This window comes from Peromyscus maniculatus, chromosome 23, assembly GCF_049852395.1.
Source record: "Peromyscus maniculatus bairdii isolate BWxNUB_F1_BW_parent chromosome 23, HU_Pman_BW_mat_3.1, whole genome shotgun sequence".
In the NCBI taxonomy this organism is placed as follows: Eukaryota; Metazoa; Chordata; class Mammalia; order Rodentia; family Cricetidae; genus Peromyscus; species Peromyscus maniculatus.
In genome coordinates, this window is record NC_134874.1 from 15017739 (window position 1) to 15037493 (window position 19755).

Consider the following 19755-nt stretch of genomic DNA (forward strand, 5'->3'; position numbering starts at 1 on the left):
CTGAGTTCCCAGCCAACTAGGGCTGCAGAGTGATACCCTGTCTGGAAGAAGGGGGCGGGGCGGGGAGGGGCAGCAAGATGGGGCCACTGATCAAGGCACATGCATGCACCCGGCCTGATGGCCTGAGTTTGAAATCTAGGAACACACAGTGGAAAGAGAAAAAGGGCCGCCTCAAGCTGCCCTCTGACCTCTGCACATAGGTCGTGTTACACGCACACGCATACACACACCATGTATAAAGAAGGAATGTTGCCGAGGGGTGGTGGCGTGCCCCTTGGGAGACAGAGGCAGGAGGAGCTCTGAGTTCGAGGCCAGCCAGGGCTACACAGAAAACGAAAAAAACGAATGAATGTAGTAAAACATAAAATTCCAAAGACCAGTGAGGAAGCGAGCTGGCTCCCGTCATGCCAAGTCCTGTCCAGAGTCCTCAGAGAGAGCTCACTCAGCCTTCTCTTTAGTTGTGAGCTGGCGCCTCTTCATCACAGTTGTTAACAGCACAGCGCATGCTACCCCGACCGACCGAGCCCTATTCCAGGGACCAGGGCGGCTCAGGCAGAGAAGTTTAGTAGACAGAGAACATTAAGTCTCTGTCTTGAGAGATGGCATAGGTTGGTGTGAAGAAGCATGAGTCGGATGACTTGGAGCCTCTTTAGATTGAGAAGGAGAGTCCTGTGCCTGAGGTTTGCGACCCGTGAGCCCAGGAAGAGGACAGGCTTCAAGACAGGACCAAGTTGAGGAACAGAAGAGCAAAGAACACTGGGTAGGGGCTGGGCGGGGGGTGGTGGCGCACCCCTTTAATCCCAGCACTCGGGAGGCAGAGCCAGGCGGATCTCTGAGTTCGAGGCCAGCCTGGGCTACAGAGCGAGTTCTAGGACAGGAACCAAAACTACAGAGAAACCCTGTCTCAAAAATAAAGAACACTGGGTAGCTAGAGCCTGGTGGTCCAGGACAAGAATATCCAGGGGAGAGGAAGGGGCCACTGGGACCGGTCACCTAGCCTCCCCAGCCCTGGAAAGAGGTCGAGCTTGTGTTTAAAAGTCAGTGGGCAAATGTTGGGAGCCTCTGTTCCCACAGAGGTTTAGGGTCTAAGGAGCAGGCTCAGATGATACTGGATGACCCTGTAAGGAGGCCCCAGAGAAGCAAGTGGTGGCGGCTCAGAGAGATGGACAGACAAACGGGTACAGGAGGTAGATCCCGCTAATGAAGCGGGGAGGGGTGGGCCAGATGGAAAGGGGCTGTAGGGAGCTGCTGTCCAGGCACAGGCTTGATCCATGCCTGCGGTAACCGGAAGACACCTCAAAGGCGCAGTTAGCGTGGATACTGTCTGGAGTTTGGTCTCAGGCGATGGTTGAGGTCCGAGAGACCAGGCGGGACTGTTGGTGAATGAATGATCTTTTGGGTAGTCATAAGGCTTCTTGGGAATTCAGGGACGAGAAGAGACCACTTTCCCCAGAATAATCCCCATGTGGCCATTCAAGAATTGCTGAGCATTTGCACCAAGCCGGGTGCCTGTAGCCTGAGGAGCAACAGTCCACCCGGCAGAGTAGCTCTGGGTTTCTCAGGAAACCATCTTAGAGGTAGAGGTACGGTTGCCGAACTGAACCTTACGCTCGGGGACTTACGTCCACAATTAATCACAGACGGGGAGACTAATCCCAAGGGAAACTCGGCCTCGGCTGTGTGGAGTCAAAGGCCAGGGACTAAAAGTACAGGGGGAACAGCTGGGGGGGTGGGGGGAGGTCAGAGGAACATCGGTAACTGAGGAGGTGGGCTTCACGCGCTCTCCAAGGCATTTGGATTTGAAGTTCGCCGTGTGTCGGGAACCTCCCCTCCGCCCACATCGTGCTGGTGGGTTCAGTCAGAGCTGCGTAGTTCTGAGTTCCCTCCTGCGTCCTAACTGACTGACCTCAGCCGCCTCTCTTCTTCCCCCCCGAAGGATTTGGAAGGAGTGCCGCCCTCTAAAAAGATGAAGCTGGAATGCTCTCAACAGAACTCTGAAGAGATGTAGACGCCCAGTGGAACCCTTTGGTCCATGTTTCATGGCAGGTACCTCCGCAGGCTTAATCCTAGAACGTCGCCCAAGCGATTCCTCTCGGGGGCGAACAGAACTAACGTTTCAAGTTTACTAAGTGCAAATCCAAGAAAAACCTAGAACGGCGGAACTTCTCAGACACTGACGAACTCTGCTGTGAAGCGGAAACCCTCGAGCGACTGTCCCTGGGGAGGCGGGTGGACAGCTCAGGAGTGTGTCTGCACACTGTCTCGGAAGCCAAGATTACATTTGTGTTGCTGCTGTATCCCCCCCCCACCCCCACCCCTCCCCCACCCCTCTATTTAATGATATAAGCTATTTGAGGGTGGTACCAATCAGGAATTTGCTTTTCATAGGGGCTTTTTCACTTTTCCACCAATTCATTCTGCTTTCTTTTTTTGTGCCTTGTACCCTAGAGGTTATCTCTGGCATGCTTCCTGGTTTCTGCATTTCTCCTGGCAAAAAGTGCCCGTCCCTTTAGTGAAGGCTGCTGCCCGCCCCCTTAACTGACTGTCTCTCCCCCTCTCCCTGCACCCGAGACTGCTTCAGAGCAGGCAGGGTAGAGGGGCGGGAGATGAGGCACCTTTCAGTGGCCCCCGGTTCAGGTGGGCAGTGGCTGGGCACACCCTGTACCCTACGTGGAGTCAGCCCCAACTTCCAGGGCCCCTGGGGCTCTACGTGTCAGCCCCGCTTCCCAAGGGCTGGCCTCCTTGGTTCAGGACATGCCCTCACCTCCTGGAGCCGTGGAGACTAGGGGTTTGCAAGCCACAGTAGCCCGGATTGACATGCAAAGCCTTTAGATTCTTCTGGCACTTCCACCCTCTCTCTCCCCCTCTAGCTACCACTGGCACTGCCTTCTCCAGGCCCTCCGAGGACACCATGACTGACTGCGAGCTTGTCTCCTTAGGACGGTACAGGGCTGGGAAGGTTGGGAGCAGCAGGACTAGCTGGTGCTGAACTCTCCCACGGGACATTGCTTGGATTTCAAATCCACGGAAACCTGCTGCCCTTTGTGTTCCCTGTGCCCCCACACACACACCCCAAGCCCCAGGCAAGATGCACCTGGCGTGTGGTGTTCTGACTCTCAGAGGCGACAGGTGGATGGAGTCTCGTTCCCAGCTCGTGCTGGCTGTCGGCCTCCACTGGGGAGCGGACCTTAACGATTGGGCCTCAAAGGCCAGAAGCAAGGCGCCGCCGCCGCCGAGGAACTGGGGAGATTTGCACACACCCCCAGAAAGGGGCCACGGCGGCTCCCCCTCCCCCTGCCCGCGATTGCACCGAGACAGCTTTCTCTCACTCAGTGGAGACGCCCCTTGGACGAACTGCCAGGCGACAGCGGCCGTTCAGTTCTGAGGCCTGGTTTGCTCTTATTTCCTCCACGGAATCCTCAGACCTTAAAGCTTCCCTATGCTCTCTTACTTACTGCACTGGAGCTCTGACTCCCTACGAGTTGTGTGTTTGGGGGGGGGGGGCCGCGGGGTGGTTTTTTGTTTTTGTTTTTGTTTTGTTTGCTCATTGGTGCATATTCAGGTACCAACCTTTTGACGTGTGGATCTTTCTCCCGACCACCAGGAAAAGTGTCTGCCAGGCTCCATTTTCTAAGAGTTTGTTTCTGAGGGGAGAGCTCTTATTTCTTTTTCTGTTCTCAAGGGAGCTGTCGTATTTCCTATACTTCACGAAGAATCAAAATGTTCCTGGATTTTAAATACCTCATGCAAAAAATATCTCCTGAAATAAGGGAAGAAAAAAAAAAAACTTTGAGAATCTTAATGTTGAAGTTAGCGACGCTAAAATGTTTCTGTCTTAAAAAAAAAAAATCTTGTACTTAGCAATTTTGCCCCTCAGGCGGTCAGTTCTATGAAGAACTGTGTTCTGCGTCTTTGCTGAAAAGCAACCAGATACACGACCTCCAACATATCTCAAGGTCAAGGCGGCTTTACCTCCAGATTCTAGAGTTAGGGCGACATTTTTCTTTGCAGCAAAACTCCATTTTGGTGAGAGATGAATTTGGACATTTATTTCTTTTTCTGGGAAACGAGAGGTTACAGCATGCATCCACGGAGCCAGCAGGGCGGCCAGGGCCGCCTGCATCTCTTCTGTCCACTGCAGCCTCTCTGGACAGTCGAGAGGAGTTGACGTTGCAGTTGAGGATGAAGACAAACGTGAGGTCCACGGTACCGAGGCTGTCGTTAGTTTTTCTCTGAAGTGCCTGAAGGTAGGAATGGACCGTTGATGGGGACCGTCCGAATGCCCCCCCAACGGCCACGCCAGGCAAAGAGCCAGCGGCCCTGCACTCCACGCTGGCCAGGAAAGCCTTCCACGCGGAGGAGCGGTCAGACTGCAAAATCCAATGTGCTTCCTTCCCCGCCGCGGTCCTCTCCCCGGAGCCGCTGGTCCCCATCCCTGAACCCCTCGCCCTCATCCCCACCGCAGAATCTAAGACCTTTCATCTGGCCGAGCCAGGGACTGGGGATCCTAAGCAAATGCCTTCCGTGGACATCAGGCCCCATGGCCTAAAGGGCTCCCAGGGCAAACTTCCCCCCAAAACGTAAAAGTGGGGAAATGGCGGCTACACATTCCACAAAGTGCTGGCACTTAACACCCCCAACCCGGAAGGCTATTGACCGATCCTTAGAGGGTGGTGACTGCCCATCGTCAGACGGTGTCATGGTTTGGAATGTTAATTATTGCCGAGGACCTGGTTAGAGATATAAAGACCTTTTGTTTTGTTTTGTTTTGTTTTTCACTGTTACCTTTTTTTTTCCTCTTACAATTTTTTTGGTGTGTTGTACAGCAGTATAATTTTTCACTTATTTATTCCATCAGTAGGTATTGTTTGTACAATGTACAATGGTTTCATTTCAGAAAATAAAAAAAAAAATTCAGATCATGAGTTTGGTGGCTTAACCCATTGTAATAAAGAAAAAATCAGGCGGATAAAGAGCATGCCCTCCCCAGCTCCTCCGGCTTCTGCACAAGCCTGGAAAGTTCCTTGTAGGAGATTCTGCTGCTGGCCAGAGTTAGGATGGCTGCCATTATTAAACACCACGTGGGGCCGGTGGGGTGGCCCACGCCTTTAGTCCCAGCACTCGGGAGGCAGAGCCAGGCGGATCTCTGTGAGTTCGAGGCCAGCCTGGTCTACAGAGCAAGTTCCAGGACAGGTGCCAAAACTGCACAGAGAAACTCTGTCTCGAAAAAACCAACCAAACAAAAAACACCAGGTGGGGCCAGGCCAGCCACTAGACACTCCTTTTGGTGGGTGGACGTTGTCGATCACTTTGTGTACCAGAGTGAACAGCAAGGTTGTGCCTGGTCCCGTTTATGCAGCCAGGTAGATAGAACTGGACCCTAAAAGCTATCCCTGGGAGCCCGGCATTGTGGTGCAGACCTATAATCCCACCCCCCAGATCTGTGTTCCATCATGGAGATTATGGCCGCTTTCTCCACTGTAGGAGGCTCTGGCCTATCGGAGGGACTCAATTGGATTATAGGGTGGACACAATTGGATTGTAGCCTCGTCTTGACTGTAACTGGGCATCTAGTCACTAGTGGTCAGGCCCAAACCAGAACCATCTGGCCGCTTCTCAGCAGTCCCTCGTGGACGTTTTCCTGCCTGCCCAATCTCAACTTCTTCCCGCTGCAGCTTGGCTCTGGTCCCAGGTGGTGAGCGCAGGAAGTTTGTCCAGGAGGTCCGGGAGGATGAACGTTTTTCTCCTTGTAGCTGGCTGCCTGTCGTTCTGAGCTCCAGGTCCTCTTCATCATGTACCCGGGTTTTTCCAGAACTGGTCGCTCAGCTAAATCAACTCCCGCTAGGGAAAGTTGGGCTGTGCAAAACACAGATCCCAGAGAGCTTGTTTACTTAACGGGGAAGAAAAAGCTGAATTCGCTGGCACAGCCCTGACCCTGGCCCGCTGGCTCTCCCTGGATCCACATTTCTTCCCATGCTCACTTCACTCTCGGAGAATCTTGCTCTCTCTCCCACCCATGTCTCTACCCTCCGGTCCCACCTCTGTTCTGTCTCACTTTCTCCATGGCTCTGGCCCGTCTCCTGACTTCGTGGGGCTGCTTTCTCTGATGTCTCTCCTCATCGAGGATAAGTCATGCGGGGAACCGGCATTTTGGGGGGCCGGCACCATCTGTGGGCAGGGCCCTAGGCAGTTATGACTCACACTCTGGCAGAAAAGCGAGCCAGAGTCCTAAGAAAGATGCCCAGCCTGGGTCAAGGGGTTGTGTGTGTGTGTGTTCTGAAGGCAGGGATGGGGAAGCTTCTGGGAGAATGGAGGAACCCCAGGTGGGGGAAGCTGAGACACTCACTATTGACTGGAAGGAGTATGGCTGGTGGTTTCTGAGCCAAGGCTTCTGCTTGACTAGGGACGGTGTTGCCAATGAACAGCATGGACTGAAAAAGGCTGCGCCAGAGGTGGAGGCAGGGGAGAAAGGAACTGGGACAATCGGCCAAGCATTGTTAAGAGGGGCTATTTCCAGGTCAGCTGAAGACAGCCAGTACTGCAGCCGAATAGTAACAGGGAGGAGTCAGTGGGCCGAAGAAGGCAAACTAAGAAGAAAAAAAAAAGCTGAAATCCATGGTAAGCCAACAGTGTCATGGTAGATTTGAAGGTAGGTTGCAGATCCTACAAGCCAAGTTGAACTTCCAAGGCTCACCACAGTAGACAACGCCTGTGTCCAGTTGCATTTCTCCCTGCCTCCACCAGGGGGCGCCCTCCATCACTGCCTTTCTAATGGTTTGCCCGGGCTGTCCAGTTGATATAATCCCTCCTCTAGACTACAGCTATTGGTCGAGGGATGAATGCATGACCTAAAGAGGTCCAATGAGAGTCAGCCCTGGTGAGAAGGTGGCTTCTGGAGCCAGGGCATGGGTTGTTAAATGGGAGACGGTGAGGTTGCGCTTCGTGGGCGCGGCATTTGGGAAAGGGGCCCCAATTGCCTCTCTCCAACCTGTTGGTTCTATGAGCCAATAAATGCCCTGGAAGGGTTAGGCCAGTTTGTGTGAGTCTTTCCCCGGGTGAGAACTCGGCCTCCATCCCTGGGCTCAGTGTGTCTGTTGGATGACTCCAGTCTTGACCGAGTCCTCGTTGATAAATCTGCAAGCCAAGACCATGGAGGGGATCGTCTGCCCATGCTGTGAATCATCCCCCTTTTAGAGCTCCCGTGTGACAGGGACTTGGAAGTTTCACAGCTGGGGACAAGAAAATAAACAGAATAGTATGGTCCTAGTCTGGACCATATATATATACAGCCTCTTCTAGACTCTTCAGCGCTCCGGCGCTGTGTGATCTCCCCCAGGCAAGTCTCTTAAGTTCTCCCATTAGTAAAATGGGGAGAATAATAGTGCCTGCTGCTAGTTTAAAAAAAACAAAAACAAAAAAAAAAAAAAACAAAAAACAACTATATTTGTTTGGGGGCGGGGGAGTTCCTGTGTCATAGCCCGTCTGGAGGTCAGAGGACACCTTGGAGAATGGCTGACAGTGGACTTGCCCAACCAGTGTGCCCCACCCTGAGCCAGCCCCTGTGGGATAAGTGGAGCTTCCAGGAAGCAAGAAGAGGTTCAGGGGCTGAGGAAAGAGTACAAACAGAGGACTTCGGGTCAGCACATGGCAGCCCTAAGCACTGGGCTCAGGAAAGCAAGCCCTGGGAGATCCTCCTTGGTAGAACAGCCCACCACAGACGCGTTCTTCTGGTGTCTCCCGCTGTTCTTCACTTTGCTCACTGAAAAGGGCCTCCAGGAAGCAAGGTGAGTCGGTGGTGACAGGCCCTGGGTGCTGCCTCCCTCTGGGACACCCCCTGGAATACTGGTACCCAGGGGTGTGATTTGGCTGGAAGACAAGCCTTTCTCTCTCCAGACCTTGGAGGAAATAACAATCTGCTTTGCATCACGGGACCTCAAGAGGCCCTCACCCTGCTCACTTCTCCCTTAGGACTCCCTCAGCGATGAGCTCACCTGACCTCTTTGCAGCCTTGAATGACAGTGTAGGGTAGAGAATCAGGCCGGGCGGTGGTGGCACACGCTTTTAATCCCAGCACTCGGGAGGCAGAGGCAGGCAGATCTCTGTGAGTTCGAGGCCAGCCTGGGCTACAAAGAGAGATCCAGGAAAGGCGCAAAGCTACACAGAGAAACCCTGTCTCGAAAAACCAAAAAAAAAAAAAAAGAGAGAGAGAGAGAGAGAGAGAGAGAGAGAGAGAGAGAGAGAGAGAATCAGCTGCTCTACTATACAGCAAGGGAAACCGAGGCCAGGGACATAACTGAATGGGCTCCTAGAGGGCTCAGTGAGGAGACAGTGGAACCTGGCCTGTCATCTACTAGGTATGTGTTGGAGCCCATTTAAGCTTTCCTAGTGGCTTTATCCAGCAGGTCTGTATAAGGAGGATGATTGGACCACGGGCCTGAGTACAAAGGTGTTTGGAAGGGTCTACATTTGTTTGTATCTAGCAGGGGGAGGTCTTTTTTGCCTCGCCCCTTAACATTGTTACAAAAAGCACTTTTGAATAAAGTTCTGGGCTGGTGGGTGTGGAGCCAGGCCCTCCCGAGACTATCCTGTGTTTCTGTCTTTCCTCTCGTGGTCTAGGTATCTCTTTCTATCTGTATTTTTCACTTCTCAAAAGTACCCTGGGTCATAAAAGGGGTGGCTGGTCTGCCACAGACATGAGCTACCCAATCCAGCCCTCCCCTCCTGTTTTGTAAATAAAGTTTTATTAGACCACAGCCATACTCATTCACTTACATACTGCCCCTTCCTGCTTCCACCATACAATTGTGGAGCTCAGCCATTGCAGCTGAGATTCTGACTTCCGACACTGAAAATGCCCCCTGGCCCTTACAGAAGTCTGCTAACCCTTCGGCAAAACTACATTTTCCTGTAGAAACACTGTGTAGTTGAAAGAATAATATTATACGAGTTGGGAGTAGTGGGCTGTGCCTATAATCCCAGCAATGAGCAAAAGCTGAGGCAGGAGGATCAAGAATTCATGGTCATCCTCGGCCACACCAAAAGTTGGAGTCCAGCCTGGCCTATAGAAGATCTTGTCTCAAGAAAAACAAAAACAAGGACTTCCTGCTTCCTGTGAGCGTTTGCCTGAGGTTTGCAGCCACGTGAAGATCCCTGGTGTGTTTAGGGACTTTTTTTTTTTTTAATGTCATTTCAATGTCTTGCTGATGTCTTTATAACCTGTTTTGAAGCCTGGCTCTGGGTCACAGTGAAATTAGTACCCACAGTGACTAACCTACAGCCTCAGCCAGTGAATTCTTCTAGGATATGCCTGCCCTGGCCCCTTCATGGGCCAGGACTTGAAATCCTCTCTACTCTAACTCACTGTGGTCAGGGTTCATGAACCCCTGTTAACTATGCGCATTGAAAATCCAATCGTATATGACCTGGTGCAGTTAGATTTTACTGGCAAGTCTCAGTATGGTGCTACTTCAAAGAAATTTTCTAATCAATTTGGTCATGAAAGAGTTAAAAAGAGAGAGAAAGAGGGCAGTGGTGGCGCACGCCTGTAATCTCAGCACTCGGGAGGCAGAGCCAGGCGGATCTCTGTGAGTTCGAGGCCAGCCTGGGCTACCAATCGAGTTCCAGGAAAGGCACAAAGCTACACAGAGAAACCTTGTCTTGAAAAAACAAAAAAGAAAGAAAGAAAGAAGAGAGAGAGAGATAGGCATGAATCTAAAAGGCCAGTGGGACAGAAGTATTCAATGTCATTGAACTTGAGTGTGTGGGACACCCCCCCCCCACAGGAGTGTTATCTAGGAATAGTCTTATTCTTCTGGTTCAATGTAAGAGGTAAGTTTTAAATTCTAAGAGGTGCAGTTACCTAATACCCTGCTGGGCTGGCTGGTCAAGGGTTTGACAGCCTCTGGAGAGTGGGACTGATGGCCATGGACATCATCTCGTTTTCAGTGGGATCTTCTGAAACGGAACACTTGCCATGGTGTCCATATTTACGAATGGTTTAGATGGGGTCAGGGCTTCCCAAGATGTTAAGTTTGTAATGAAGATACTCTCTAATAAAATTTTATGGTTCTTAAAGAGGTAAACAGAAACAAACCTCTCATTGGATCGTATGTTTAAAGTTGGGACAGAGCTGGGCATGGCGGCATGTTGTTGTAATCCCAGCACTCAGGCACTGGAGACAGAAGGACGGTTAAGCATTCAAGACCAGGGGCTGGAGAGATGGCTCCGTGGTTTAGAGCACTTTTTGCTCTTACAGGATCTGAGTTCAATTCCTACATGGTGGCTCACAACCATCTACTACTTTGCTTCCAAAGGATTTAATGCTCACTTCAGACACCAGTCACATACATGGTGCACAGACATACATGCAGACAAAACACTCATACACCTTAGATAGAAAACCGTTCATGCTGGCTGGTGGTGGTGGTGGTGGTGCACGCCTTAATCCCAGTACTTAGGAGGCCAAGGCAGGCAGATATCTGAGTCTGAGGCCAGCCTGGTCTACAGAGTGAGTTCCAGGACAGCCAGGGCTACACAGAGAAACCCCATCTTGAAAACAAAAACAAGGGGCCGGAGAGATGGCTCAGAGGTTAAGAGCACTGACTGCTCTTCCAGAGGTCCTGAGTTCAATTCCCAGCAACCACATGGTGGCTCACAACCATCTACAATGAGATCTGGTGCCCTCTCCTGTATACATAATAAATAAATCTTAAGAAAGAAAGAAAGAAAGAAAGAAAGAAAGAAAGAAAGAAAGAAAGAAAGAAAGAAAGAAAGAAAGAAAGAAAAGAAGGAAAGAAGGAAAGAAAGAAAGAGAACGAGCCTATCAAAAACAAAGAAGAGGGGGTTGGGCGGTTGGGGTGGATAGATCTAGCTGGCAGCGTAAACCTGAAATCCCAGCACACAAGAGATGGCGGCAGGTTAATCAGGAGTTCAAAGTCTTCTTCAGCTACATAGCAAGTTGGAGGTCAGCCTCAGATACATAAAACCCTTTTTTAAAAAATTTTTATTTTATGTGTCCGAGTGTTTTGTCTGCTCCTGTGTATGTGTGCTGTGTGCGTGCCTGGTGCCTGCAGAGGCAGCAGAGGCCTGAGATGTCCTGGGACTGGAGTTATAGGCTCTTGTTAGCCGCTTTGTGGGTGCTGGGAACAGAACCCAGGTCCCCTGTGAGAGAGATGAGTGCTCTTAACTGCTGAGCCATCTCTCCAGCCCTGGATACACATTTTCGATAAAACCGGAAGGAAATAAACAAGTCCAACCCCACGGTTATCTAGTTCTTCATCCACCTCCACTTCTATTTCCCGGTCTGTTAAGACTGGACTGACATTTGTTCTCACCTCCCCAACCCCCCGCACCCCCTCCCCCCCCAGAGTTTTGTATGACGACACAGAAAATGAGGACATGGTAAGCTAGGCAAATATTGAGGGTGCTCTGCCACAGAATTCTTCTGGATCCCCCTAAGAATGGGTGCTTGTCTGCAAAGGTGCCAGCCGGTGTCTCTCTGGCCAGAGGTGATAACTGAAGGGGATCCTGTTTGGCTTAGTGTATCCGACCTGCCTCGGGCCTGGGCTGCCCAGCCACGCGCAGCGGATGTACCGGCCCTGAACTCTTTCTCCGAGTGGTCCCCAGAGGCAACGGCTGCCTTTCAGTTTCTTCGCTTGTTTATTTTCGAAGGGATGCTGCCAGACCACAAGGCCACCCCTGCCCTTTCATGGTTTGCTACGGAGATTTCAGGAAGAGAGAGACGTAAAAGACCCAAAAACAAATCCTCTGCCAGCAAAGAACTGTAAGAAGCCCCAGCTGCTAGGTTGCGGGGGTTCATCCAGCAGGTGACTCGATTACAAAGCAGGATCAGAAGGTCCTCTAAAGACCAGGAACCTGGAGAATGCTGATATTGTTGGCGGTGGTTGGGAACGTCTAATAAGTGATGCTGAAATAATCTGTGTACAAAAATAATGATCCGGTACTCGATACCTTATCACAAATTTCACCAAAAATAACCCACAGAAAGGGCCTGAGAGACAGCTCAGTGGTTAAGAGCATATAATGGCTGGGCATAATAGCCCATGCTTTTAATCCCAGCCCTTTAGAGGTATAAGCAGGTGTAACTCTGTGAGTTCGAGACCAGTATGGTCTTCATAGCAAGCTCCAGGGAAGCCAGGGCTAAATAGAGCATGTTTTAAAACAAAAACAGAATAAAAGGTGGGGGAGGGCTGGAGCCATGGTTCAGCGATGATCAAGAGCACTGGCTGCTCTTGCAGAGGACCTGGATTCAATTTCCAGCACCCACAGGGCAGCTCACAAACTTCTGCAACTCCAGTTTCAGAGCCTTTGTGGACATATCCACCCGTGTGCACATACCCACACACAGACACATAAATAGGTAAGTAAATCTTAAAAAAAAAAAAAAAAGAAAGAAAGAAAGAAAGAAAGAAAGAAAAGAAGAAAGGGAGGGAGGGAGGGAGAGGGAGAGAGGGAGGGAGGGAGGAAGGAAGGAAGGAAGGCAGGCTGGTTCCTCGAGATAGTTCAGTGAGTACGTGCAGTTGTAGCCAACCAGCTCTGCCAAGCTGAGTTCAGTCCCCAGACCCCACATGCTGGAAGGAGAAACCTGACTCCATGTTGTCCCCTAATCTCCATGCAGATGCCTGGGCACTCACACCCACACCTACATAAAAATAAATAACGTCTTAAGAGAGAGAAAGAAAAGAAGAGGTGATTTTTTTTTAAAGATTTATTTGTTATGTATACAGTATTCTGCCTGCATGTGTCCCTGCAGGCCAGAAGAGGGCGCCAGATCTCATTACAGATGGCTGTGAGCCACCATGTGGTTGCTGGGAATTGAACTCAGGACCTTTGGAAGAGCAGCCAGTGCTCTTAACCACTGAGCCATCTCTCCAGCCCAAAGATGTGAATTTTACAAAGTGGAGGAATGCCAGACCCAAGTGCCACAAAGTGACATTCCCAGAAGGAGGTGGCCAGTCTCCTGGTCTTTGGACTTGGAGACACCAGGGAGAGAAGAAAGTAAAGGACCGGGAAGCGGGTGTGATAGTCAGTCTTCACTGTCCACCTAGCTGTATTTGGAACCTTCTAGAAGCACACCCCTCTGGCTGTCTGAGAGGGAAGTTTGGAGAAGTTTGAGGGGGAGAAAAGCATTCTGAATGTGGGTGGCATCGTCTCATAGACGGAGGATCCAGACTGGCCAAGAGAAAAAAGAAAAGATGAACACTAGGTATTGCTATTTCCTGACTTCAGAGGCAGTGTGGTCCTCCTCATGTGCCTACCACCACACCTTCCTGCCATGATGAACCGTGTCCCTTCAAACCATGAGTCCAAATCAACTTTCCTTCCGTTTGTTGTTGTTGAGACACTATCTCATGGAACTTGGAACACACCGTTTTGCCAAGGATGGCCTTGCATTCCCAGTCCTCCTGTCTCTGCCTCCCAAGTATTAGGGTGGCATGCAGGTGCCACCACAATGCCAGGAGTAGGGTCTCTGTAGACCAAACTGGCTTGGAAGTAACTATGTTGCCCAGGCTGGCCACAAACACATGGTAATCCTTAACCTCCTGAGTATTAGGATTACAGATAAATGCCAGGCTGAGTAAATGTTGGCATGTATTTATATATTCGTATTGGGGATTGAGTCTAGGACTTTGTGTGTGTTAGGCAAGTGCTCTCTACCACTGAACCATATCCCCACACCCTCTTTCCATTCACACCCCACATCACTTTACAAGCGATGTTGTGGAATATTTGTTTAACTATGTAAAGATGTGTTGCTTTTGTTTAAGTATGTAAAGATGTGTTGCTTTGCCTGCCTAAAGCACCTGATTGGTCTAATAAAAAGCTGAACAGCCAATAGTAAGGGAGGAGGTATAGGTGGAACTTCTGGACAGGGAGAGTAAGTAAGAGGAGGAATTTAGGCTCAAAAAAAGAGGAAGAAAGAAAAGGAGACACCAGGGGCCAGACAGATATGGAGGAAGCAGAAGGAGAAAGCAGGAAAGTAGGACATACAGAGGGAAAGAAAGGTAAAAAGCCCCGAGACAAAACATAGATGAACAGAAACAGGTTAAGTTAAAAGAGCTAGTAAGGAAGGCTGAGCATTTGTAATTAATAACAAGTCTCCATGTCTTTATTTGGGAGCTGGAGCTGGTTGATGGCCCAAAGAAAAGTCTGACTACAATGCCGGGCGGTGGTGGCGCACGCCTTTAATCCCAGCACTCGGGAGGCAGAGCCAGGCGGATCTCTGTGAGTTCGAGGCCAGCCTGGGCTACCAAGTGAGTTCCAGGAAAGGCGCAAAGCTACACAGAGAAACCCTGTCTCGAAAAAACCAAAAAAAAAAAAAAAAAAAAGTCCTACTACAAAGTGATATAAATTAGTGCATAGGCCTGGGGAATCTCTGTGGGTTTGAAGCTAGTTTGAAGACAGGCTGGTGAGGAGTGAGTTCCAGGGACTGGAGAGATGGCTCAGTGGTTAAGAGCACTGGCTGCTCTTCCAGAGGGCCCAGGTTCAATCCCCAGCATCCACATGGCAGTTTACACCTGTTTGTAACTCCAGTTCCAGGGGAACTGACACCCTCACACAGACATATATGCAGGTGAAACACCAATGCACATAAAATAAAATAAATAAACATTGAAAAAAGAAAAAGAGTGAGTTCCCAGGCCAGCTTGGGCTACATAGCAAGACTCATCTCAAAAAAAAAAAAAAAGAAGGATCGATGAAAGAAAAGAGGCCAAGTGTGGGGGCACACGCCTTTAATCCCAGCATTCAGGAGGTAGAGGCAGGTGGATTTCTGTGTGTTTGAAGACAGCCTGGTCTACAGAGTGAGTTCTGGGCCAGCCAAGGCTAAATAGTGAGACCCTGTCACAAAAACAAAAAAGAAAGAAAAGAAAATGAAGTTGTACTGCACCATTCTTATATAAATTGACAATAACATGACCACTCCGTGGTACGGTTAAGGGGAAGGTTTTTATTGTAGATCTAAGAGAGAGAACAGCCAGAGGCATCTGGAAAGAGAGAGAAACAAATAGACTGAACATGGACCAGAGACTGGACCTGGCCTTGAGAAAAGCAGGAGCAGAGCAGAAAGAGTGGTGGGCAGGGGGGGTGGGGTAGGGGGGAGAAAGAGGAACAGAAGGAGAGGGAGACAGAGAGAGAGAAGGGGGGGACATAGAGAGAGGGAGAGAGGGAGACAAAGAACGAGAGATGAGGAGGGCGACTGGACGAGATGAGGTGGAGACAGACAGAGCATAGCAGGATTTTAAGGAGAATGAGCAGCTGTGGGGAGGGAAGCCCTGAGCAGCTGAGGGGAGGGAAGCCCATGAGCTGGGGGGGTTTAGGGTAGAGGAGGAGGTGAGAACTAGGATGCTGGCATGGACTGTGAAATGTGTAACAGGTCCTTGTGGCACTGAGGGGACCCAGAAGCCAGCATGAGCTTTGGTATGCTGATGAGCACCAGAGATGGTCATTTGTCCCTTCTGTCTTTTGGGGGAATTTGGTGTTTCCTTTGGACCGACAGTATTAAATTTAGAAAGCTACTGCAAAGGGTATACAAGGTGGTTTCTGTAAACCCAGCACTCAGGAGTTGGAGAGAGGAAGATCAGAAGTTTGAGACCAGCCTCTGTCACATGAGACCGCCTGATGGGGAGTATTATTTTAAGGTGTGTTACTTTTGTTTATGTTGCATTTGTTTATCTCTGTGAAGCTGTGTTACTGTGCCTGTCTAAAACACCTGATGGGCTAATAAAGAGCTGAACGGCCAATAACAAGGCAAGAGAAAGGATAGGCGGGGCTGGCAGGCAGAGAGGATAAATAAAAGGAGAAATCTGGGAGGAGAATAGAAGGAACAAGAGAGGAAGGACTCCAGGGGCCAGTCACCCAGCTACACAGCAAGCCACGGAGTAAGAAATAATGAAAAGTATACAGAAATAGAAAAAGGTAAAAGCCCAAAGGCAAAAGCTAGATGGGATAATTTAAGAAAAGCTGGCTAGCAACAAACCAAGCTAAGGCCAGACATTTATAATTAAGAATAAGCCTTTGTGTGTGATTTCTTTGGGAGCTGGGTGGCAGGCCCCTCAAAAGAGCAGAAATAACCAACAACAACCCCCCCCTTTTTTTTAAAGATTTCTTTTATTTTACGTGTTTGTATGTTTTGTCTGCATGTCTGTGTACCAAATATATGACTGGTACCTGTGAAGTTCAGAAGAGGATATCAGATCTCCTGGAACTGGAGTGACAGACAGTTGTGAACCACTGTGTAGGTGCTGGGAATTGAACCCAGATCCTTTAGAAGAGCAGCCAACGCTCTTAACCACGGAACCATCTCTCCAGCGCCAAAACCTCATCTTGGAAGAAAAAAAAAAAAAAGTGAGGGGCTGGGGAAATGGCTCCGGGGTTAAGAAAGCAGTCTGCTTGTGATATCCAATCTTGGTTGTCCATCTCCACACACTTACAAAGCAGGAATCTCAGTTAAGGAATTGTCCCTATCAGATTGGCCTGCGGGCACGTCTGTAGGGCATTTTCTTGACAGCTAACTGGTGTAGGAGGGTCCAGCCCACGATGGAAGGAAGGTATCATCCCTCAGCAGGCAGCCCTTGGCTGTATCAGAAAGGTTGCTGAGCCGGGCGGCGGTGGCGCATCCCTTTAAACCCAGCACTCGGGAGGCAGCGGCAGGCAGATCGCTGCGAGTTCAAGGCCAGCCTGGGCTACGGAGCTAGCTGCAGGATAGCCAAAGCTACACAGAGAAACCCTGTCTGGGGGGCGGGGGGGAAGCCAGGGGAAGCAAGCCAGTAAGCAGTGTTCCTCCATTGGCTCTGTTTCAGCTCCTGCCTTCTGGTTTGTGCCTCGGCGTCCCTCAATGGACAGTAACCTTTACGCCAAATAAGCCCTTTCCTCCCTAAGCACTTTATCACAGCAAGAGAAACCAGAAAGAAATGGGTACAGAGAGCATGGCGCACTGCTGTGATGGACCTAACCATGTGGCTTCTATGCCTTGGGCTATTTTGTGAGAGGAAGCTGGACGATTTTGGAGCTTTAGGTTGAAAAAGTCATTGAGTGCTCAGAGGTGAGTGAGCCATTGTGGGAGGTTGGATGATGTTGAGAGAATTGGGGATAACAGAGGCCTGGCTTGTGAAGTTTCAGAGGGAAGCGAAGACAATATCAGAACTGTTTATGTGATATTTTTAATCAGGAATCTGTGAGAGTGAATTGTTTTGTTTCGTTTTGTTTTACTGGCACAATGGATACTGGTTTGTTGGGGCTGAAAAAATCAGCTTGTCGTTACTGAGAGACCAGCCTCGTGGAGATGAGATCTGTGAAGTATTTCTTCAGGTTCACAGCACAGAAGGTGTGGTCCAGAGGGATCAAGGCTGCATCTCAAGCTGGCAGCTGAACTTGGTCATGTGTGGGGTCTCCCAGATGATAATAATGGTTTGGGCAGCACATGGAGGCTGAGGCTGAAGGGGTCCTGGAGAGCAGCTGAGGCTTGGCGCCATGGGACGTGGCTGGAGCCTGCAGAGGCCAGAAGGGACCACTGGTGAGGGAAAAGCCCCTGTTTTAGTGGAGACCTGCCTCAGAGGACTGGAGATGCCAGGAATGACTGCCAAAGACAGTGGCGTATAAGGTGACGACATGATGGCTCCATGGTGTGGCTGAGCGGAAGGTTGTAGAGAGCGAACATCCAGAGGCATCTGGAAGAGTCCAAAGTGGGGAGAGAAAGTCGTAGACTGAACATGGCCAGGAGACTGGACCTGGCCAGGAGAGAAGCCGGGGCAGAGCAGAGAGGGGTGGGGGAGGGCGGGATAGACAGAGAGTGAGGGCTTAACAGCGACATGTCATGTATCAAATTGACAAGTGGTAGACTTGTGACAGCTCGTCTCGGTTGTCATGTTGACACACCTGGGAAGAGGGAAACGCGTTTGAAGAATCACCTCCTTCAGATTGGCATTTCCTTTTCTTTCTTTTAGGCACTCGGGAGGCAGAGGCAGGCGGATCTCTGTGGGTTGAGAGCTAGCCTGCTCTACATAGTGAGTTCCAGGCCAGCCAGGGCTACATGGTGAGACTATGTTACAAACAAGCAAACAGAACAAAAAATGATACTTAACTTTATTATTAGCGGCTCGGGCGCTGCGCAGGCGCACATGTAAGGGTGGGCACACATGCTCCAGTGTGCATTCAGAGGTCAGAGTGCAATATTTGGAGGTCAGAGTGCAACATTTGGAGGTCAGAGTGCAACATTTGGAGGTCAGAGTGCAACATTCGGAGGTCGGTTCTTTCCTCCTACCTTTATGTGGGGTCCAGGGATCAAACTCAGTTAATCAGTTAGGCTTGTTAGGCAAGTGTCTTTACCTTTTGTTTTTATTTCCTCCTCTCTTTCTTTCTCCTGGCCCCCCACCCCCACCTCTTCCTTCTCTTGTCAAGGTATCTTGTTGCCCAGGCAGGTTCAGAACTCAATTTTTAGCTCAGGCTGCCCATGAATGACTGACCCTCCCACCTCCATTTCCAGAGTGCTGGGATTACAGAAGAGGCTAAGACTAGCATTCCTTATCCGTAATTATACTTTTTATAACATTTAATATGCAGTGTTCCGGGGGCCTCTCTAGCACTCTGCTTCTTCCTATTCCCCTGGGGTCTTCATTCATCATGGTATCTTCCTCCCTGTTCTCCCACTCTGCTCCTGATCCAGCTGGTACCTCCCACTCCCCTAAGCTCTCTTCCCCCCCCACCCTTGCCCTCCATTACCCCACCCCCACCCCCAGTTTGCTCATGTAGATCTCATCCATTTCTCTGTTGTGGGGCGATCCCTGTGACTTTCTCAGGGTCTTTACTAGGTAGCCTCCCTGGAGTTGTGAGTTGCAGTCTGGTTATCCTTTGCTTCAGTGGTGGAGAGAGTGCCTGAACTGACCTGCTCTGGTGATCAGATGGCCGAACACCCTGGCTGTCATGATAGAACTCTCATCCAGTGTCTGATGGAAGCAGATGCAGAGATCCACAACTGAGCCCTAGGTGGAGCTCCGGGAGCCCAATCATCGAGAGAGAGGAGGGATTATATGAGCGAGAGATACTGAGACCATGATTGGAAAAATCACAGGGACAAATAGCCAAACTAGTGGAAACTCATGAACTGTGAACCAATGGCTGAGGAGCCCCCATGGAACTGGACCACGCCCTCTGGATAAGTGAGACAGTTGATTAGCTTGAACTGTTTGGGAGGCCCCTAGGCAGTGGGGCCAGGACCTGTCCTTGGTGCATGGGCTGGCTTTTTGGAGCCTGGGGCCTATGCTGGGACTTTGCTCAGCCTTGGTGTAGGGAGGAGGGGACTGGACCTGCCTCAGCTGAGTCTACCAGGCTGGGCTGACTCCCCAGGGGAGACCTTGCCCTGGAGGAGGTGGGAATGGGGGGGTGGATTGGGGGGAGGGCTGGGGGGGGTGGGAGAAGGAGGACAGGGGAATCTGTGGCTGATACGTGAAATCAAGTTAATTATAAAATAAAAATATATAAAAAATTCAGCGTTCCATTTTATAATTTACTGTAACATGTTAGAGACGTTCCCACCTCTAGACATGGCATTGTTCTAGAGCTCTGTGGTATAAAGGATGCTACCCCTGGCACTTAGAGCAAGAGCAGGCCTCTAGCAGCCCCCACAGGCTGTGCTCTGCCACCTGTCCCAATATGCTAACTAAAGAGAATAATGGTGAGAGACAGAGAGGAAATTAACTCCATGTGACCACAGTGTGAAGTGCTTCAGTGACCCCAAGC

The 19755-nt window shown here is 50.3% G+C and overlaps 1 protein-coding gene across 2 annotated transcripts in view; it reads left to right on the forward strand.

The window, feature by feature from the left end:
• The window catches only part of Bcl7a (BAF chromatin remodeling complex subunit BCL7A), a 36697-nt gene extending 31772 nt beyond the window's left edge, over positions 1-4925 (forward strand). The window contains exons 6-7 of one of the 2 annotated variants that reach the window (XM_042267677.2): positions 1937-2046; positions 2871-4925. In XM_042267677.2, coding sequence (XP_042123611.2) covers positions 1937-2008 — 72 coding nt within the window. In that variant the 3' untranslated portion in view covers positions 2009-2046; positions 2871-4925. Of the gene's footprint in view, positions 1-1936 lie in introns of both variants that reach the window. The other variant, XM_076561044.1, reaches the window with a different exon arrangement.
• The last annotated feature ends 14830 nt before the right edge of the window (positions 4926-19755 follow it).